This window comes from Halyomorpha halys, unplaced genomic scaffold, assembly GCF_000696795.3.
Source record: "Halyomorpha halys isolate HHAL.00 unplaced genomic scaffold, Hhal_1.1 Scaffold1382.1, whole genome shotgun sequence".
NCBI lineage: Eukaryota > Metazoa > Arthropoda > Insecta > Hemiptera > Pentatomidae > Halyomorpha > Halyomorpha halys.
In genome coordinates, this window is record NW_027109974.1 from 221,821 (window position 1) to 245,366 (window position 23,546).

Here is a 23,546-nt window from a genome sequence, read left to right on the forward strand (position 1 = left end):
AAACAGAATGACGTAAAGTAAATAATTGCCCGGAATGAAATTAATAAAATTAAAGTGATGAAGGAAGTGAAAAATAAAATATATATAAGTTATTGAATAAGAATATAATTGGATGTAAATGTTATATGGTGAAGAAAAAGTAAATAGATACAATTTAAGACGATAACGAAATGAGAAAATTATAGGTAATTACAAAATTTTTAGGTGTCCACAATAGTTCAAGAATGGAGTGAGAATTGGGGAGGGGCGTAAACGTTACTTAACAATAAATCGTTTTCTTTTACTATTTTGACACCTTTATTGACCGCCAACCGGACTATCTTGATCCAATCTACTTCAGATGGTCAACTATCTTCTTCCAATATAAAAATACTTGATGCCAGATCTGGAACTGAACATTTTCTTTATGAACGACATTGGCGTTTGTTTTCGATTAATGCTGCCTTTGATACGAAGTGGGATAGAGTGTTTATGTCTAAATATTGCAATTAGATTTATCAATTTATTTTTTATCGACTTTCCTGATCACTTGGCGTTACTTTTAGTTCTACATTCAATGTGTTTCACTGTTAATTACTTTTATTTTTTTTAAATAAATGTAAGTATAAAGAAACATGACATTGTTTCCTACTTTATCCTGATAAAAACATGGTTTACTTTTTTGAAGTATTTTGTTTTACTTGAAATGTTCTGTTTTTATTGAAACTGTCCACAGAGTATTCTCATTCATAAACTTTTTCAAATTAGCAATATTTATTTGTCATTTTATTTTGATAAAACATTAACTGGGGAAAAATCATAATGTAAGTCTATAATTCATTTTTAATAAGTTTTCAGATCAACAGCTGCCTTCTCGTGTTTTTAACTCAGAATATTTAATTAACTACTATTCCTGAAAACTATTATTCCTCAGATGGCCTTTAAAAACTAATTTAATTAATTAATTATCTAGAAGAAGACAGGTTTTGAGTAGAAGAAATACAGAAAGTAGTCAGAAGCCAAAAGACAGTACAACTAATTGTGTTATATATAATGGATTAAATTTATTTTTGGATTATTTTGAATTTTCCTGTTGGAAATGTAATCAACTTAGGTTATAATTTAATACATTTATCTGGCGTTAAATCACTATGTTTATTTTCGTGAATGTTTTTGTTGAATTTATAATTTCATTGCCAAATAATTTACCTAACCATTTTGTTACTTTTAATATTTTTATTTATTTTAGTGCTTTACCTATTTTCTTTCAGATTTGACTTATTATATTATTAAGAACAGACAAGAGCAACTGTTTGAACAAGGAAGTACCTTTAAAACAAGACTGTAGTTTAAATGTAAGTATAGAATTCAGTTTTCTTCCTCTTTATTGTAAACCAAATAAACAAAGTTTCTTATTAAACAAGGAAATAATTTTAGACCAATTTTAATAATAATAAACTTTTTATTCTGGAGCAAGCTCCTTTAGAATAACATGATAAGCAGGAATGGGTGGGCTTTCAAGTAAAAAATACAGTCTTATTGGCTAGTAATACAATTGACAGAAATTAGCATTAATTGACTTTTATTGAAGATCTTTCAATAATGAGGAATATTCAGGAATGTCAGTATTATTGCATTTGTAAGGAGTATCTTGAGCAATAAGCCTCAGTATGATAATAAATTGAATGTATTTCTAAACATAAAATATATCCTAAATATATATGTAATTCCTTCCACCTTAAAGAACTACTAAAATCCTTCAACATACATGAAAACTTTATCTTAACCTCCTTTAATGCCGAAAGCCTTTTTACTAACATCCCCATTGACAAAGCCCTTCAAATCATTGAGAAGAACTGGATTATAATTCATCCTCATACCACGCTTAACCTCACCTCATTTCTTTCTGCTTTAGAACTTTGTTATAATTCTGGTTACCTGATGTTTCATGATAAATTTTACCACTAAACTAGCGTTTATATATATAAACGCTATATAATTTATATTATATAAATTTTACCACTAACTTGTGATGGGGAACTGCCTTGCTCCTGATATCTCTAATATTCTTAATGACCTCGACTCTATAATACCTCTATTCTCACAAGACATCATTTCCATTAAGAAGTACGTGGATGATCTCTACCTTGTCCTCAATCCTGGCAGAATCCCAGAAATCCTATCAGCCTTTAACTCCTACCACCTTCGTCTTCGGTTTACTGTTGAAGGTGAATTTGACTATTCCCTCCCTTTTCTTGACCTACTTATTATCAGAAATCCCGATGGCTCCCTATCCACTGATTGGTATACCAAACCCACCTATTCTGGCAGACTCCTCAACTATTTTTCTCAACACCCTTATCACCAAATTATCAATGTTGCTAAGAACCTTATCCACAACAATTTCCCTCATAAAGTGACAAACAAACTTCTTGATTCTTACATTAACCATATTACTCCAGTTCCTCCAGTTCTCAACTCTTTTCAAGCCACTCCACCTCTTTTTCAGTACAGGTCCCTTCCATATATCCCCATTCTTTCTGGCAATATTCAAAAATCCTTAAGATCCACTATTCCCACTTATATCGGCTTGAAGTACCACAACAAAATTTCCAATCTTTTTTCCAAATTAAAAGACCCTATTCCTTTTTTACACCATTCCTATGTAGTTTACCGGATATCTTGTTCTACCCTATGTTGCAATTCCTTCTATATCGGTGAAACTAAGTATCAACTTAAGAACCACATTTCCCAGCACAAAACTTCTATCAACTCCTGTAACCCATGTCCCTCTAAATTGTCAGAACATACTTTAAACCTGAGCCATGCTTTTAATTTTGATAATACATCAATTCTTGCTACTGTCCGCAACCATAAAAAACGTCTAATCGCTGAGTCCATTCACATAAATTTAACAGATAATTCTGTTTATCTTAAAGTCGATAAAGACTGTATCTCCTTGACATACCGACACATTTTGAACCTTATAAAATCCTTATAATGCTTCTTTTTTCTCTCGTTCTGCATTTCAGAAACCCACTTTCCTGTTATGTCTTTTATTCTGGTTTTATTTTCTAAATTCTCACCCCATATTTAATTTAATTATATTTTATAGCTACTATCCTTCCTTTTTCTTTTAGATTTATGTATCTTATCTTATTCATATGTTACCAGCTTAAGTATACTTACATTAATTACTTTATTGTTCATTTTTCTATTATATAACTTACATCCCTATACATTTGGTATATTGTCTTCCTGTATCACTTATATGCATTTTATCCCATTTTTTTGACTTTATTTCTTCTTTGTTTTCTTTCTGTGTACATTTTAATTGTTTTCGTTATATATTAATAGCAGTTAATTTTTATATTGAAATGGCTATATACTCTTGTTATTTATTACATTTTATTTTACTAAAAAAAAGTTCTTATTGATCAGTGTTTTTCATACTGAATGCTAATGGATATAAACTATTTTATGGGTTTAAAAATAATAATAAAACGATGTTGAATTGATACAATTAAAATGTCCTTATTTAGATATAATGTGAGTAAAAAGATCACCAACCTAAGAACATTTCTTATAATTACATTTCTCCATTCCTAGTTATTATGTTTACATTTTTCTGCTCCATTGATATCATTTAGTTGAAAACAGACCTTAGTGGTGTGATTCAGATCTTTTGGTATATGAATAATAAGGTTTAAAGTATAATTTAATGTGAAATGGCAGATGGAGAAAACAAAATAACAGAGGACATTGACTTCAGCTGAGACAGAATAATAGTAACTGATTGTAATGTTACTAGCATATGGCTACTGGTTAATACCACAGTTCTCCGCCCATGAGAGACCTTGGAATCAAGATGGGAATTTTTCTTACATTATAAGAATGAAATACTATTTCAAATTCTATTGTATCGTTGGGTTAATTTGTATAAATTGCGTGGGTAAAAGTGATCAATTTATGTTGAAAATAATGATGCTTGATCATTTATACCACTAACTTAACAATGTTTTGTAAAAAAATTAATAACTAACATCGCATTGTTGTATGTAACACATAACCATTTCTTTAAATTTTGAATTAGGTCAGGAAACCCCAGAATTGTTCCCAACAAACTCCAAAATCAAACACAACTAGTAACTGACTTAATAATGGTACAATCTTCTTGACAAGTTTGAGGGTCACCTTCAGTAATATTGACAGTGAAAGGGCTCCCTTATAGTAAAAGGAAATATAAACAAAATAATTAACAAATAATATTTATATATATTGTGATATCCTCTTTTATGAGTAAATAGTTATTTTTTATATACAAATAATTTTTAGTAAGTTTTATGTGATTTATCTTTTCAATATGTTTATTTGTAGTATTAAACCTAAAAGCGAGCTAACCAATTTTGTTCAGTAAAATATGCAATCACAAAAGATTTCGATCAAAGCTGAGATGGCGGCATGTGTCTTGCGAAAAGTTTATTGAATCACGGCCATGTCGAGAAGAATCAAATATTTTAAAAACTTTATTTTAACTTTCCATCATAATTGAAATTACAATACATTTAAGAAAAAATAGAAGTTAAGAATAAGTGTTCTAGAATAATGTTCGTAAAGAAAATCACATGCAAAAACTCAAAACTGTTGTGCTAAAATCAATTCACTTAGAACATTGAGAGAAAGATCACGGTTTTTGAAATTCATTCGTTGCTTAGGCACGGGCGGGGAATAATGTTTCCCAAATGAGGAGGTCCTCATCATCTCTTGTCTAGCTGAAGGGCGGACATCTTGAAAAAGAGGACATGGAAGAGTCGCCCAAGAAGAATAAGGGACTCCTTGTTTGGATCGCCAAACAACACACTTCGGTGGATAGTGAGTAAAAAACTGTTAGAGGACCTATGCTTTGCTCCATTAGTGTTCGTATGCTGAAAGATTGCTTACAGTAAGTGTTGGTTTGTTGAATAAGGATACAAAGAAAATCATCAAAAGAAGATTCTATGAAATTGGTTAGTTATGTAATACCTAAATTTAAATACATTTGTAAAAGAGATATTAATTAAATTAAGTGTTAATAGTAAATGTGTCTGTTTCTGATTGCCTAGAAACCCGCCCTGAGATTGAGAGTCTATAATATATATATAATTTTTTTTTTTTTAATTTATTTATTGATATTTACAACTGTATAAAAAATACAACAAGTAAATTTGATCATAATGACATAATGATATGATACAAGATGTAGAGAAACTACCCAGTAGTAGAACTCTAAAAGCAGTTTACAATATAAGGTCACGAGGCCATCTTCTTTTTACGCGCCTCGGAGGATTGCCAGGAATGGAAGAGGAAGCTAGGTTAGAAACTAGTGGGTTTGGGTGGTTAGGGAGTTTATTATGGAAGGAATATTATCGGGTTCGGGCTAGATCGGTTACATAAGGAACATTAAGGTCTTGGTGGTCCATCTATGGATGGTTTTATTGGTAACAAAATAAGGAGCATTGAGGATTTTACGAAGGATTTTGGATTGTAAAGATTGGATACGAGTGGAATTCGAAGGTTTAGTGGAGCCCCAAAGCTCAACTCCGTATGTCCAGATGGGCCTTATTATTGTCATGTAGATCAGTCTTTTGTAATGAGTTGGAATTTTAGACCGTTTGTCTAGTAAGTGCTGTAATAGTCGGAATCTGCATGCGTCTTTTCAGTCTTGTGTGAGGATTCCAGGTTAGTCGTTTGTCAAGATGTAGTCCAAGATAACGAATCTGTTCTACAGGGGTAAGAGGCACATTATTAAAGTATACTGTAGGGTAGTCGGCAGGTTTACGACGAAGAGTAAATGTGATTTGATGGGATTTATTTTTATCCTCCAATTTCGACACCATTCTTCGAGGATTGTGATATGGGACTGGAGAGTTTGGGATGCAATCAAAGGGTTATTACTAACTGTGAGCACACATGTGTCTAAATCAACAAAGAATAGTGGTAATGGGTACTTTTCAGTTGGGTGTAAAACGCCCCATATATTTCTCACGGTGTGGCCGATTTCTGTCAGCCCTGTTTTGACAGTATCGGTGGGAGTGGTTGAATGGAGGCCTCTTAGAACCACTCGGTATGTCTTTTCTTGCTTCAATTGATAGCAATGGAAGTCATAATTTTTCTCGGTCAAATGGTTGACTAGTTTTTTGTAGTTATCTTTATTGGTGGTATTTATTTTTATGTCTTTGATGCGTGAGAAGCATCTAAAATTTGGCTGTCCGATCAAGTCAGCAATCTCTTGACGGAATGATATAAAATTTTCTATTTTGGTCACGAAAATAGGAGTTGGCTCTGGATCTGAAAATCCTTGAGACTCTGGAATGTTACTAGTTAAATTTTTGACAACAGTAGAATTATTGCTGATAGATGGTATAGATGTGGTCTTTTCTGGTTTTGTGACTGCAGTGTGAATTTTAGCTGGTTCAACTGGCTTTTTGGATTTAGCCGCTTTATTCTTCTTTTTATTAGGTGAATTACCCACTGACCCAGGGGCAGTGTTTCTGTGGCGTTTTTGACGAGTACGCCTCTTTAAATATTGGGAATCCGTTTCGCTTATTTCCGAAAACGGGGTCTCTTCATCTTCTCCGGAGTCTTCACATGACATATTCTTGTCCGAATCTATTATATGAAGAAAAAAAAAAATTAAAAGCGTAAACAAATTATTCTAAACTAAACTGTACACCAAATTATATAAAAATATTAAATAAAACATTTCTGAATTTAAAAGTCCTTGTTGCAAAAAAATAATAATAAAATAAATAGTAGAAAAAAAAAAATTCTATAGTCTTTGGATTCGAACGGACGACCTAACGGAGATAGTATAGCACCTTGACCGTGAATTATAGAATTAAGATAAGATTCCCTAGGGGGAATTACCGACTACTAGCGCTTTCACTGGTAAACGATTGTCTATTATAATTGGCTAATTTTAGTTAATAGTTTTACACTTCCACTATTTGAAAGTATAAAAATGTTTAGTTGTTTACAAACTCACGTTTCATGAAGTTTGAAAGCTGGGTTTGAGATGTAACCACTATGACAAAGTAACAAACATAGAGCGAAGTGTATATCGAACTGTACCTGTGGCCATGACACATGAGACTTCTATATATAATTAAAAATATAAATCCTCATATTTATTTAATATTAAAGCTTATCTTTTGAACCGAAGCTATTTTTTAGATATGAGTGTTACTGCGGGTAGGGTGTCATCTTGCTCAGGATGTGTGGCGATGATTCTTGCGAGAGGCTTATTCTTAAGAAATGTACCTGCTTTAAGATCACAAAGTCACCAACATTAAGGTTTGTTACGGGTGTTTGCCATTTCTTCCATTGTTGCAGCTGATGCAAATACTGCATTCTCCATCTTTGTCAACAGTGTTGATAGATTTTCTTCACTACCGGCCATCGCTTCAGTAGGCGTTCTCATAACACCTTCTTGCATGGCAAGGAGTGGTCTACTTAATGCTGTCGGGTTCATTGGTCAAGGGAGTAAGAGGTTGAGATTTGAGAATGGCTTCAATGTTTGTAAAAAGTGTGCTTGCCTCAGGTTGAGCTGGGTTATGACTGCAGGAGGATTGCAACAAGCGTCATAATAAAAGAACACACCATTCCGCCCGCTTAAAATTTTTAGTTTATCTAGTATCTGAGAAATAAGGTATTTGATACCACAGGGAATGCTGCCCAGAGAAAACAGCGAATCATGGAAAAGTGCTAGGGGTAAGACAAGGTATGAAGAGGATATGTGAACAACTGAAGATTGACTCAAGTAATTGGAATGACGACAGTAAAGAACAGAAGATAGATTAATTTTATGAGATGTACGGTGTATATACAAAGTAATTTTGTTGTGGGGCATCTGATATGACAATACAATGAAAGAAAACGTATAGATGATACACAAGAATATTATGGGGAACTTTATTCTGATGAACTTTGCAACCTTCTCATAACCACTTAGGGAAAAATGTCAGCTGGTTATGATGACCGAGTTGGGCAATTGTAATGGCTGATAAGCAATGTGTTCGACACTTAACCGAAGGAAAAATATGAGTTTCCTTTTCAGCTGTAGGGCTTCTTCAAGAGTTACCTAACGTGCAGGAGGAAGGCGGTAATTCATTGAGTACCTCTTGATGGGCAGTGCATCATCTCGTGGATGATGAAGTCCTGATGCAATTTCGTTGGTATGGTGTGGATCTGATGCAGCTGGGTGTCTAGATCTATGAGTTTTGGACTCAAAGACACTAATGAGGAGAAGTTTTTGATCAGTGAGTATGGATCTTTTGGGGTTGAGACGAAACGAACCATATTGGATAAATGTAACTTCTAACGAAATGTCGTTACATTTATTAAGATCAGATGAAGCTGGACGATCTGATCTCAAGGGATCAAGCTCATGGAGCTCGGAGGGACCAAGAGAACTTCCTGGAGTGGAGACCTCACAGAAGAGGGTAAGGGCTGTGAGTGATTTTGTATATAGCAAACATCCAGCAAAATGTCATTGGTCTTATTGATGACTAACGGAGTAGATCTTGTGTTTTCAGGCTGAGGCAGGGGGGAAGGTTCAGGTTAACCATATATTGGGGACCTCTTGGAGGTGCACCGCAATTGTGAATGAAATGGAAGAAAATTATTTGCCAACGAAATGTGGAAAGAAAAACTAGGATCTGACACAGCTGTTTTGTTCCTGGAGTTTTGTCTTGAACGAATATATTTTCTAACGAAATGTCGTTAGATGTATTAGGGTCAGATGTGGCTGGACGATCTGACCTCAGGGAATCAGGCTCTTGGAGCCCAGTAGGATCAAGAGGACTGATTGGAGAAGTATGAAGCTCTAAAGGCCAAGTGGAATTGTGCTGGTTTACTGGAACCCATCTGAGGTAATCTTCAGTTTACATACACCCTGAGAAAAGGCTTTTTCCGGAGAAATGTCTCTGGAAATAAGTGGCTCTGGTACTGCTGGAAGGACAGAATGTTTTTTGTATTCTGCTACTGAGGAATTTGTAAATTTCCTACAACAACACAATGAATTAGAATGACTTTTAGAGTTGGAACCCATTTATTTTATTTTAATATTTTTTTTAATTTTACAATATGTATGTATAAAATGAAATTATTATAAATCTTAATGAAGTGACTTGTATGTTATAAATAAATGCTGATGATAAGAGCGCTTTAAAGAATAATTAGCGTTTAATATTGATGAATTATATAATATTAAAAAAAAATTCAAATAATTATAAAATTAAGTAATCAAAATTAATAGTTGATGGATTTTATCGAATATAATGTTTATATTGAAACAAAAATCAATACCCAGCCATTTTTATTTTATTTTTATTATATTGCAATTGTAACAATGATTACATGAGATAAGAATTGCAAAATAAGGTTGATAAAATTAGTAATGAAACTTGAAAAATAAAAATGATAATAGTATAGAAAAAGGTAATAAAAAAGTATAAGTGACTCTTTAATATGTAATAATAATTGATGAATATAGGGAAATAAGAAATATAATCGTAGCAGATAACTGGTAACAATAGTGGATAGAGATAATGATAACAAATAACTCTTAAAAGTTATCATTATTGTCATCATTGTTGAATGATGTTTTGGCTTATGTAGTTACATAAATGAGAATAAAATGGAGAAAAGGGTTTAAGAGAAAAATAAATTGACTGAACAGAATTCTAGTCCCAGAATCGCATCTGTCATCTCTTCAAGGATTTAAGGAGCAGACATACTCATCTTTCACCAATCCTTGTCCAAGGTGTATTGATTGTAATGCCTTGACATCTCAACTGTTTACTGGTTTATCATAACTGGGTCTTGGAGCTTCTACAAGTTAAACCTTTTAACGCTACAACTCATACTGCCCAGTCTATTATCTTCGACTCTATTTCACCATTGGAATAGAAACCAACAATATACTTTCCTTTCTTAACCTTCTTATCACCAGAAACCATGATAGCTCCATATCCACCAATGGGTACACCAAGCCTACCTATTTCCGCAGATTCCTAAATTATTTTACCCAACATCCTTATAATAAAAAAATTAATGTTGCAAATACCCTTATTTATGGTAGTTAAACTTTATCCAACCTAAAATTCCGTGACAATAATATAACTGATACACACAATGTCCTAAATTATAATTGTTGTGGCCAACATATGATCCACAAATCGATTATAGGAACATATGATTTTTATTATGTCTAAAACAAAACAACTACTCTCTGTTGTATTTTTATACTGGAAATGGACAGATGACTTCTTAGTCTCAGTGTGCGCACATATAGCCTCCATTGTTTCCTCACTATGCACTCGTAGTCGCCAGCATCCTGGTCATCTCCATTGTCTTCATCATTTTAGCCAAGGCGGACCACTTTGGTTCACCCTCCAAGAGGACAAGGCGGGCGCACGTACGCCCTTTTGTCGATCTACTTCCACGAGAACATCCACTCAGGACAACAACCACAACCGGGGTCCCATCAATCACCGGTGATATAAGACTTTTTTTTTCTTCTCTCTGTTGTTCAATTCATTTGATTTTTGTAATAGTTTTAAGTTTTCTTTCATCTTTTTTTTCTAATTTGTATATTTTTATATATTTTGTGTTTCTTTTATTATGTTCAATTATTTAAATATATAAAAATAACAACATTCGGCTATTCATTTCTTTTCTTTTCACTACTTCCTTCTGAACCCCTACCCACCGTAACATTTTCGTCCTATCCGGGCCGGATAAATTTATTATTAATTTTGTTTTTGACATGGTCCTCTGGTTGTCGAATTTTGTTATTGTACATTTTGTTTCATCTTTTTTTAAAATTATTTTTTATAGAAAAAAATATTTTGTAAAGTGCTCCATTCCGCCATTAATTAATTTTGTTTTTCTCGTCCTCTCTCTTCATTTATTGTCTTTTAGTTTCTTTTTCAATCATATCATTCACCTCTAAAATAAATATGGACATACCAGAGGATGTCAAAATTCAATTTGAAAAACTTAAAGAGAAATTAAATTTCTATGTATCCCAGATTAAAACATGTATTTCTCAAGGGTGAGGTATTGCAAATGACCCTGAAAAATTATTCATATTTAAAGGTATGTACTTAGAACTGAGACCTTGTTACTAGAGATGCGACATCGACAAAAAAACATCGGTGTCGAAACAACATCGACAGAAAAACATCGATGTTGAAAAACATCGATGTTTTTTTAACCATTTCAGTAACATAAGGTCTGTTCCAACGACTATGCATGCTCCGGCCAGTCAGAAGTTCTTTTCCAATCAAAGAATAGGACATCAACTACAAAAAACATCGATGTTTTAAAATATCGTTACAATACATTACCATAATACATCGATGTTTATGAACAACTATTTCAGGAACAAGATCTGTTTCAACGACTACGCATGCTCCGGCCAGTCTGAAGTGCTTTTCCAATCAAAGAATAGGACATCAACTACAAAAAACATCGATGTTTTAAAATATCGTTACAATACATTATATATTTCAGATAAAGTCTGTCCCAACGATCACGAACTCGACGACTTGTCAGAAGAGGTTTTCGAAACTAAGAATCCGACATCAACAACAAAAAACATCCATGTTTTAAAATATCGTTCCTTGCTATACATTATAAAAATACATCGATGTTTTAAAATACCGTTACTTACAATACATTACCCAAAATACATCGATGTTTCTGAACAACTATTTCAGAAACATGAGATATGTCCCAACGACCCCGCATTCTACGGCCTGTAAGAAGTGGTTTTTGAAACAAAGAATCCGAGACATCAACTGCAAAAAACATGGATGTTTTAAAATATCGTTACTTACTATACATTACAAAAATACATCGATGTTTTAAAATATTGTTGCTTAAAATACATTACCCAAAATACTTCGATGTTTCTGAACAACTATTTCAGAAACATGAGATCTGTTCCAACGATCCCGCATTCTATTAAAATATGTTTTTTGTAGTCGATGTCGGATTCTTAGTTTCAAAAACCACTTTATACTGGGCGTATAATGCAATGGAACAGACCTCATGTTTCTGATATAGTTGTTAAAAAACATCGATGTCTTTTGGATAATGTATTGCACGCAACGATATTTTAAAACATCGATGTTTTTTTAGTCGTTGTCGGATTCTTTATTTCAAAAACCACTTCTTACAGGCCGTAGAATGCGGGATTGTTGGAACAGACCTCATGTTTCTGATATAGTTGTTTAAAAACAACAATTTCTTTTGGATAATGTATTGGTAGCAACATTATTTTCATATAGAACATTGATATTTCAAAACATCGATGTTTTTTTTATCAATGTTGCATTATTTTTTTGCAAAAACCACTTCCGACTGGCCGGACTATACGTCGTCGTTGGAACACACTTTGAGTTACTGAAATGGTTGTTCAAAAACATCGATGTATTTTTAGCAAAGATTTGTATGCAATGATATTTTAAAACATCGTTGTTTTTCTAGTCGTAATTTATCTTTATCATGTCGTTAGCGTGAAGGTTGGAGGTACTTTTTTATTCGACCACATTGTTGATAGGAATCTATTTATACTGTAAATTTTTGGTTTTCATTTAGTTACTTTTGGAAAAAAATGAAAAATTGGGACAAACGTAAAACATCGGCTTAAAAACATCGATGTTTAGAAAACATTGGCTGAAAAACATCGATGTTTTCAAAACATCGACTTCGATGTCGCATCCCTACTTGTTACACTTCCTTCTGGCTACGTGAGGCCTACGAGTCACTTAAAGAACTTTGCTCCCATTCAAATGTTGCATACTTTTTTCCAACTAAAGAAGATCTTTCCCTCAAGCAATGTGTTCGCCACCTAACGGAAGGAAATATATGAGTTCCTTTTTGAGCTGTAGAGCCTCTTTGAGAGTTACGGAACGAACAGGAGGAAGGCAGTAATACATTGAGTACCTCTTGGAGTTAAGATGCGGTTTTTTAGTTTTCCTATTTAAATTAGTTCCTTCGAACAAATAATATTTGAATTCATGTGGAATATGATGAGATTAAAAAATCAGATCTAAGGATATATGTACGAAGAGGCCAAGTGGGAATAAGAAAATAATTAGCTAGGGACCTCTTGGAGGGAGGCCCTGAAGAAGCTAGTAACCGAGTCATTTAGTATAAAGGTAACTTCTAACGAAATGTCGTTGGTTTTATCAGCGTCTAACAGATTAGACTGATGAGATCTTGCGATTACAGGCTAAGGCAGGCGGGTAGGTTCAGGTTGACCACAGATTAGGGACCTCTTGGAGGTGCGCCGTCATTGTGGGGGAAATTGAAGACAGTTATTTACGAAATGTTGCTAGCGTAACTAGAATCTGATGCAGCTGGGCGTTTTGATCCTGGAGTTTCGTCTAAGAGGAAAATATTTTGTAACCAAATGTCGTTAGATTTATTAGAATCAGACTGTAGCTGGACAATTTGACCTCAGTGAATCAGGCTCATGGAGCCCAGTAGGACCATGAGGACTGCCAGGAGACCCCAAAGAAGAGGGTAACTGTTGTGAGTGATTTTGTATGGAGGTAACTTCCAACGAAATGTCAATAAGTGGCTCTGGCACAGTTGGACGTACAGAATTTTTTTTGTTGTACCACTAAGGAATTTATAAATTTACTACAATGACCCAGTGAACTAGAGTGGCATGTAGAATTGGAACAGGGAGGTGTGCCTGCAACTCCAAACTTTTGAGGAAGATCTTTAGAACTACTGGTTGGCTGAAGTGATCCTTCAACTGTACCTAAATTAAAACGATGGTTATTGAAGATTCTCTCAAACCTTGGACACTTTGTAATTATGCTATTGTTGATAGAATGAGAACTATGGGTCTTGGCTGTCATTGGCGAGGAAAGATTGACTTGTGATAACGAGGGAAAATAATTGATATGAACCTTTGAGGCTGTTGAGGCAAGAGGACCAACAGGAGTGGGGTTCATGTAATGTCCATGAATGGCTAGACCTTTATATACCATAATATTCTTGTGTATCACTTCAAAAGGTCTATTTATTTTCTTTCATCATATTGTCCTCTCAAGATGCCCCACAACAAAATTACTTTGTTTATGCAATGTCCATCTCGTAAAATTAATCCGTCTTCTGTTCTTTACTGTCGTCATTCCAACTACTTGAGTCATTCTTCTATTCACATATCCTCTTCATACCTTCTCCTACCCTTCGCGCTTTTCCATGATTTGAGCGGCTTTCTCTAGGCAGCATTCCCTGTGGTATCAAATACCTTATTTCTCAGATACTAGATAAATTTAAAATTTTAAGCGGGCGGAATGGTGTTTTCTTTTATTATGACGATTATTGCAATCCTGCTGCAGTCATAAGCCAGCTCAACCTGAGGCAAGCACACTTTTTACAAACATTGAAGCCATTCTCAACTCTCAACCTCTTACTCCCTTGACCAATGAACCCGACATTGCCATGCAAGAAGGTGTGATAGCCTACTCAAGCGATGGCCGGTAGTGAAGAAAATCTATCAACACTGTTGACAAAGATGGAGAATGCAGTATTTGCATCAGCTGCAAAAACGGATAAATGGTCAATACCAAGAACAAACCATAACATCAGTGACCTCGTAATCATAAAGGAGCAGAATACATTTTTCAAGATTTGGCCTCTCGGAAGAATCATCGCCACGCATTCTGGGCAAGACAACTCCCCTGTTATCTTAAATTTCTTTTAGGTCACGTTGGAGTTATCTTGTGGAGTATAATGGGTTTTTGTCTGGTCTGTGTACAGCTTACTGCGTGACACTCCACAGAAGGACTCATCGAGACATTTTCAGGGTTAAGATTATAGGAAACGATAGAGTGAGGAAGAATTAAGGTGGGATACCAGTAGTGTTTGAGGAATGAATCCTGACCATTATTGGTTGTTGCGGATGGTTGGGGATGGCACCCCCCAACCATCTTCTCATATAATTCATTCACGGTCAACTATCTCTCATCTTTATTATTAATTAAAGTAATACATTACATTTTTATACTTTTCTTTAATATCACAGATATCATGAGGTTTGCCTGTGTATTGCCTTGTTAGAGGTCCAACGAACTTTTTGCTAACTGAACCTAGTGAAGAGGTGCGGTACCTAGTGAATCACTATGGACACTTTAGTTGGACAAAATTCTATAATTCTTTTAAACTTGTCAGAATGATGTAAAAATATTATTTAATATATTTTCCTTTATTTAAAAACATTTTGAATTAGAATGTGAGTATTTTTTTTTTTTTCTTTTTTTTACAGCAATTAATTATTTCTTGTCACTGCTATGTCCTTTTTCAATGAAAAATGAATTTTCTCTAGGTAGAAACAATAATCATAAAGATCAAATTTTTGAGTTTAATTTTGTCCACCTAAATTGGTGATTTTGTGCCCACTGTACAGCACATGGTAGAAACGGTAAACACTCTAGAAAACTTCTAACTTGAGCAAGATTCACGAAAAATGTATATTTTTTTAATAGAATTTTGGCCCTTCTGAGTCAGTCTAAACCAGTAGTTCCCAAACCATAGAAATCTGCGGACCACTAAGCTAGAAATTGAATCATGTGTGACCCATCCCTTCCTGGCTTGCAGCAAAATAGAAGTCCCCTCCAGTAAATATCTAATAAAAGTGCATTTTAAGGCAATTTTATATTGGATTTATTTATTTAAACCCCTTGACCAACTCTTGAACATCCAAAAGGTAAACAATTAAACGGGTCTAATAATTAGTCCTCTTACGGAAAAGCATTGTCAGATACTCCTGTGACCTACTCCCAAGGTTCTCACGATTGCGAACCACCAGTAGGGAACCACTGATCTAAACCAAAACCCAAATTCGAGAGAACAACCATTATTATTATTATTATTCTTTAATTCTTATCGCAATCATGAATTCAGAATTGGGGTGGGGTACATGGTCCTACCTCTTGCAGATAAAAATTTAATCAAACATTTAAAAACTTCCACACAATTATTGATTTACCTAAGGGAACCGCTTGTTCAGCCTCTCTAAGCACGTAAAGTAGTAATTCCATTCCATCTGTTCCTGCCACTGTTGACTTTGGGATCAGCCCATCCGTTGATATTATAATTGGTGTTACCACTACATATTCCAAATATTTGGTGTGGATCCTTTTGTTCGGTCACCAATCCCTGATATTTGCGAAGCTTCTCACCCACAGTTGAGCTAATATTGTTATCATTTGGAATCTCAATACCTATAATCTTAGCTTTCTTGTTTATGAGGAGTATGTCTGGCTTGTTATGGTGCACGGTGTGGTCAGTAATAATAGATTCATCCCAATATAGCTTAATGGGGCCCTTTTGGAGTATCCTACTTGGTTTATACTAGTAGCAGAAGAGGCGAGAAGGAGCAAGAGATGCAACTACAACCCGTCAGAGCGCAGCATCTCGAGCCTCACCGACCCTCTCAAATTTACAAATTACTTCATTTTGTAAAAAAATATTGTTATTTTTATATATTGATAATTTCGGTATCTAACACTCTTAACAATATTGATAAAATGATTAATAAACGATACTGAAACAATGCACGAAACTATCTCAAGTAGACATTCACCGACCGCTTCTCGGTCCCAGCCACATGGACTAGGCCTATAAATAAGGGGCTCGAAATCCCCTATTCGATCTTTGATCCACAGCCTTACCTAAGCCTAGTCATAGCACTAGTAGCTAACACTCTGCTTGAGATAGATCGGTTCATTCCCAATCCTATTCTCTTAAGAGTTGTGTTTTTCAGTATGCATCCCTAAGATGATGGCCTACCTCCTTCAATCCTCTCCTTATCCCCAACAATCTTAGTCTGTCCGTTTTATCTTGGCAACTAAGATTGTAACCTGTTCCTTAACGGCTATACTGGTCCATCCGCTTCATCTCGGCAACCAGTATAGCTGATCATGTCTCTCCCCAGTTCTAGTTGCCGAGATAAAGCGGACTCTTGACAATTCTAGTACGTCTACTTCATCTCGGCAACTAGAACTGTTACTCTACCTCAGATTCTCCCATACCTAGCTTCTACCTACCCTTATCAGCTTACTAGTCCGTCCGCTTCATTTTGGCAACTAGTAAGCTGGCTCCTCTCTTGACAGTTCTACCTCAGACTCTCTCTTACTCAGACCTCCTCTACCTGCGTCAGTGTGCAGGGCTCATCCCTCTGGCTCGGCCGTTCCTAACTTACTGACTAAGCTTTGTCGAGGGCCTTCTGTAGAGTTGTTATCAGGCTGGAGAGCCGCCTAAGACTAAACAACCTCAACATACTTATAATATGGTGATCTTGCATCTAATAGATCAAATTTCTCCCCCAAGGCCTGATGGAAAATTTTCCCCACATTATGCCTCCGGAGTTTCTCCATACCCGCTAACATTGTACATCCTCTTGTGATCTGCTGTATCCATTTCAGCTGCCCTGAGCATAACCAACATTTGTCACTTATTGTATTGTTTTTTAGAACATGTCTTCTATATGATTGGGTAGCAATAACCTGGTTTTGAATGGCAACTACAAATCCCTCTGTCTCGGAGAATAGCCTTCCAAATTTCAACCATTCAACTGATCTTTCTTTGTCTATGGATGCAATCATTGATTGAAAAACAATACCATATTTAAAAAAAATTTTTTGTTTGTTACATCGGGACCTGCCCGTGCTATACTGCAGGTGCCCCGAGTGTAATTTTATGCTTGTAATTAATGTGTGGAAAAAGGGGGCTAAAAATTGTGAGACACTTTCTGCTCTTAACAACATGCATTTATATTTTCTATTTAATTCATGATTAATTCCCTGGAGGGGCAGTTATAGTTAGTGTGTTAGGTTTTTAATTTGATTTCATTATTTATAGTAATATAAGAAAGTGGGTGGTCTCATGGCATAAATAATAATGTGCTTATCTGGTGGCTGCTGGAAGTTTCCCTGTCGCGGTCACTTCCGCGTCCTATAGCCGCTTCCTTCGTCAAGGTGTGCGGTGGGCGAAACGGTGAAGACCGTGTATCTTCGCCTGTGTCTGAAAAGACGTCCTCGTTCCTCTTCAAGGGCTGGCCAGCGTGTACTGGAGCCTGGCGTGATGGTAGGGGTAGGCCAGGTCCTAGCTTGCATGATGCTTAGGCTGGGGCTGCATTGCAGTTGCAGCGTCTTCGGGGTCTTCCGGGGTTCGCGGCAAGGGGGGCATCAGAGAATGAGACCCCCGACCCCGACTTTATTACAGCATGTTTTGGTATAAAAGGTTTTTAGTGTCTTCATAATGATCTAATTTCGTATTTTGTTTTTGGTTTAGCACCAATGGTATTTATGGAAAATAGAAAAAAATCTTAATAATTATTGGTAAACAATGTTTTAAGTCACTTAAAAACTATATATCATTCCCATCTATGTGTCTTATACGGGGTATTAAGTATGCAATTGTTAAAATAAAGCGAAATGATCTTCATGCTATAGGGTGTTTTTTTAAGCCCGATAGAACTTGAAATTGTAAAAAATAACACAAAAAATTAAATTGTAATCAAAATTTTTTTTTTATTCGAAAGATCAATACGTGACATTAACATTTGAAAATGATTTCGGGCATATGGGCACCGCGGCTGTTCTTGACGAAGCGCATTCTGTAAAATTGTGTTCAGCGATGAGGAGCATTTTTGGCTTAACGGGTTTGTTAATAAGCAAAATTGCCGCATATGGTCGTGCGATTTGACACCTCTCGATTATTTCCTGTGGGGCTACGTGAAGTCACTGGTTTATGCTGATAAACCAGCAACAATTGACGCCTTGGAGGCCAGCATTGTTCGTGTTATTCGTGACATACGGCCAGCAGTGCTCGAAAAAGTGGCCCAAAATTGGACGTCCAGAATGCGCTTCGTCAAGAACAGCCGCGGTGCCCATATGCCCGAAATCATTTTCAAATGTTAATGTCACGTATTGATCTTTCGAATAAAAAAAAAATTTTGATTACAATTTAATTTTTTGTGTTATTTTTTACAATTTCAAGTTCTATCGGGCTTAAAAAAACACCCTATATTATTGGTTACCTTGATAGTAGGTACGACTGAATTTGCTAGATATTTAACAAAACCCAAAGTTTCTTTAGCTGGTTCTTGAATTTATAGTTAAAACCGGGTTTCAAAAACATTTTGATTTAAATATCACCTTAGTGCAAAGTATCCTATTAACAATACAAATGTTCATATTGTTTTGCGTAATATTTTGTTTCCGAGCTTGTTCAATTTGTTCTTACAAATCATCTAAAGAAAAATTATACGGAACAAATTCAACAGAAAACATTAAATATATTTGTAATTTCTAAAGAAGTTCTAAAATTAATGTTGTTAAAATAGGCTTTTTATTCATACATTGGTGAAAATCAATGTGTAATAGTGAAATAATAGGATTAAAGAGAAATGAAACTTAAATATTTTTATAAATTAACATAAATCAAATAAAATCATTAATAAATTTTTAGTTGTTAAATAATCAATAATAATAATAAAAAGATTAATTAAAAAAAACAAAGAAAGATAATAAGAGTACGTGACTGAGACAATTTTTTAACTCAGAAATTGCTGAACCTCAACACTGCTGAGATATGTTGCTTGTCCACTAGAGCAAAATAAATATTTAAAAGCTATTTCTGAGAACTTTCAGAGAAGATGTTTACATTGGGAAAACAAAACTTTCCCTTTTCTTTTAATTATAAGACTATTACTATAAATGATAATATAATAAGCATTTAAATGTCAAAAGTGTGGGGAAAAAACCTGAATTCACTAAAGTAAAATGACATAACCAGTGTAATAAAAAAAAAAAAAAAAAAAAAAAATGGAAAACAATGGTTTACTAAATTTTTAAAAAAAAATGTTTAATATAAACCAAAAGAAAAAAGATTAAGCCGTTTTTTCAATCTTTTTAAAAAAAATTAATTCCTTGATGTCATTAATACTATTGGACATCTATCAAAAAATAATAATAATGTATTGTCTTTACTAACGCATAATAGGCTAAATTGCGCTTGGTAATAGAATGAAATAAACACTGGGCACAATGAGGGCCCCTGAACATTGTTGGCAACTCAGTCTTTAGGTGCACTTTGCCCCATCTCATCTCCTTTTTGGAATGTGAGTCAGAGCTTGTCTTGACCTTCCCCACCTGGTCAGAGTCCTCTTGCATATTAACTATGCAAATAAACCTATCTATTCACTGTTACCTAAATCCATATTTACAATGGTTTATTACCTAGCCTCTCTAGTAAACTATTTTGTGTCTTTTTACTAATTAACATTTCATTCCATAATTTTAAATGTAATTTCATTTTTAATTTAATTTATAAACAGAAAACAACTTGTACACAAAAGCCATGCAATTTGAAGTACTTTAATGACGGGGGAGTGACAGTTAAAACACCTGTTGAACAAAGTAGTGGGAGGGAACCCCAGTGACTGGAGATAACTTTCCCACCTAAGTATCACTTCTACTACTCTCTATGTTCCATGGTGTATTTCTTATTGTAGTCAACTAACAGGGGTTCAATGGTAGGAGTTTTGTTATGTTTAAGGGTTAGCTGTGACACAATGAGATCTAGTTAATTCCTTTTTCATTCAAAACAAAAATACTAAGCCAATAGACACAAAATACACTTGTCTTCTTTTCTAACGTTAAACCATATACTGAGCTAATATCAGTGAAACAATATTTTTTAAATCCAAATGATTAAATGAGTGATGCAGAGTAAATTTTATTCCATTCCTGGCTGCCAAGAAACTCATCTTAATTATTAATGTGCTTTAAACTATTGGCCAGTAACTTATATTAATTTCTGTTAACTTATTAATTTTACCAGCTATAATTAATATTTTATTAGTTATGACTGTTTTATGCAGTTTTTGTCATCTTTGTTCATTATAAGTGATCAATCATGATTGTTTTTAATGTTGTTTTAGAGCATGGATCAAGAAATTGTCTACTTATCAGATTCCGAGGATGTAACTGAACAGGGGAAGGTATTGTAGTATATATAGAGTATATGTTATAATAATAATAATAATAATAATACTTTATTTATTCTGGGACGAGTCCCTTTAGAATAATACAGAGAAATCAATAGATGAGGGCTGAGGAGCCTCAGAAATACTTAAAAAATACAAAGAAATATAAGCAGTCTTAATAAAAAAATAATTATACGTTACTTTCTCACTTTTATCAGTTGAACAATAAAAAAAAAAAATTAATAAATAAAAAAGAGAAAAGAAAACTATGTAAAAATAATTAAGAATGATATAATAGTTTAGATACATATTTACAATTATATTAATTTAGGATGAATGGAATATGGTCCAATAAAACTCAAATAGTAAATAATTATACTATTTTTATTGAGCCAAGGTGGGGCCAAATGTTGCTCTTCAACCGCCACTCCTCATGAAGCACTGCAAAGTGGGGCCAAACCTTGCAAAATAAATAGTTGTTAACTATTTGACCGCAACCCTCACCATCTTCTTATATATCAATTTTTATGGTCAACTATACATACATATATACAATTAATCAAACGTTTTAATTTCGCCTCGAGATCCCCAGAGACGCCCCCATGTACTGTACAGCAATAGTCAAAGTGGGGAAATTAGTGAAGTGACCAGGAGCCTACGAGTTTCAAATGGAAATACATGACGGGGATAATTTAAATGTTTTAAATTTGAAAAGGTACGGCGGGAGATATTGGATACATGGTTTTTCCAGGAAAGTTTTTGATAGAAGGTTATTCCCAGGTTTTTGATGGTGGGGTAAAATTTGATGGGAATACCATGTAAGAACAGAGTTGGAATATTAGGAACAGTTTTAAGGAGGTGATTGGAGCCTATCAAGATTGGCTTCTTGTTCTTGGCGTCTTCTCCGCATTTAGCTTCAACTTGTTAGCTCTTGCCCATTCGCAAATCCCATCCAAATCTTCTTGAAGTTTTTCTGTGGCTGGTAATAGGTCAGAAGGCGGGAAGGACAGGTATATTTGGAAATCATATGCATAGATGTGGTATTGGGAGTGATGGATCTGGAGGGGAAGGTCATTAATGTAAATAGCAAACAGAGTAGGAGATAGAGAAGAGCCTTGAGGAACACCACTGGAAAGGGGGAGGGTTTTAAATGGAGGTTCACCTGGGACGACTACACACTGGGACCGATTTAAGAGTAAGGATTTGAACCAGCTCAGGGCACTGTTGGATAGAGGAAGTTTACGCAATTTAGTAAAGGGGATGTTATGGTCAACAGTGTCAAACGCTTTGGAAAAATCTAGAAGGATGAGGATAGTGAGGTTTTGGTGTTCAATGGAATTTTGGAGGTCATGGGTTATTTTAAGGAGAGCGGATTTTGTTGAGTAGCCAGATCGAAAGCAGGATTGGAAAGGATTGATAAGAGAACGTTCATCTAGGAAGTTGGAGAGTTGATTTTGGACAAGGCGTTCTAACGGTTTGGAAAGGTTAGATAGAAGAGATATAGGACGGAAGTCGTGAAGTGAGCTAGGGTTAGAAATTTTCTTCAACGGTCGGACAAGGGCAGTTTTCCAGGAAGGTGGGAATGTGGAGTGTTGCAATGAAAAGTTGTAGATGTGGTAAAGAACGGGAATAACGACAGGGAGGCTGGATTTTATTAGTTTTACTGGAATACTATCAGGGCCATAATCATTAGTGTGGGAATTAAGGGCAGGGGAAAGTAATTCATCGTTGGACAGATGTGGGAAAAAGGAGTCTTCAGGATTGAAATTGTGATGTTAATAACAATAATATTGGTGTAGTGGGAAACTAGGTTGACGTGGGAGGATTCAAAGAAGTTCGTCGAATGAAACACGAGGAGGGCGGTAAACTACGGCATATAACAGAGGAGAGGTAAAGGAGGAAACTTCAATGAACAAGTATTCCATGTGAGCAATGTCATGAGAAGGAGACTGTAGGAGGATTTTGGCCTTAAGACTTTCATGGATATATAAACCTACACCACCTCCCGTGCGAACAGGCGCCTGTTATGGCGTAGGAACGAGTAATTTGGTAGGGAAATCTGGGAGGAAGGGATAAAAGGTTTTAGCCAGGTTTCAGATAAAAATTGTCTACAAAATATTTCTGAAATTCATAGTAGTGTGCGATAAGGGATTGTGCATTAGGGATGCGACATCGATGTCGATGTTTTGAAAATATCGATGTTTTACCCAAAACATCGATGTTTTTAAGCCCTTTTTCTAAACAACGATGTTTTGTCCCAATTTTTAATTTTTTTTTTTTCAAAAGTAACTAAATGAAAACCAAACATTTTCAGTATATAAATAGATTCCTATCAAACATTTGGTCAAATAAAAAAGTACCTCCAACCTTCAAGCTATGGACATGATAGAGATAAATTACAACTAGAAAAACAACGATGTTTTAAAATATCTTTGCTCAATATTGCCAAAAAACATCGAAACCAAAAAACATCAATGTTTTTGAACAACCATTTCAGTAACTCAAGGAC

At 34.7% G+C, this 23,546-nt stretch overlaps 2 protein-coding genes across 5 annotated transcripts in view; both read left to right on the forward strand.

Moving 5' to 3' along the window:
- Nucleotides 1-21,052, forward strand: part of LOC136795936 (uncharacterized) — a gene marked incomplete at its 3' end in the record, with an annotated part of 115,567 nt that extends 94,515 nt beyond the window's left edge. For 3 of the 4 annotated variants that reach the window (XM_067048126.1, XM_067048124.1, XM_067048125.1), the window contains 2 exon segments: nucleotides 1,251-1,334; nucleotides 20,993-21,052. In XM_067048126.1, the coding sequence (XP_066904227.1) occupies nucleotides 20,996-21,052 (57 nt within the window). 4 annotated transcript variants of the gene reach the window in all.
- On the forward strand, nucleotides 2,012-2,980 carry LOC136795934 (uncharacterized). The gene has a single exon (XM_067048116.1). It carries the CDS (start codon nucleotides 2,012-2,014, stop codon nucleotides 2,978-2,980), a length of 969 nt encoding a protein of 322 aa, XP_066904217.1.
- Nucleotides 21,053-23,546: the final 2,494 nt, after the last annotated feature.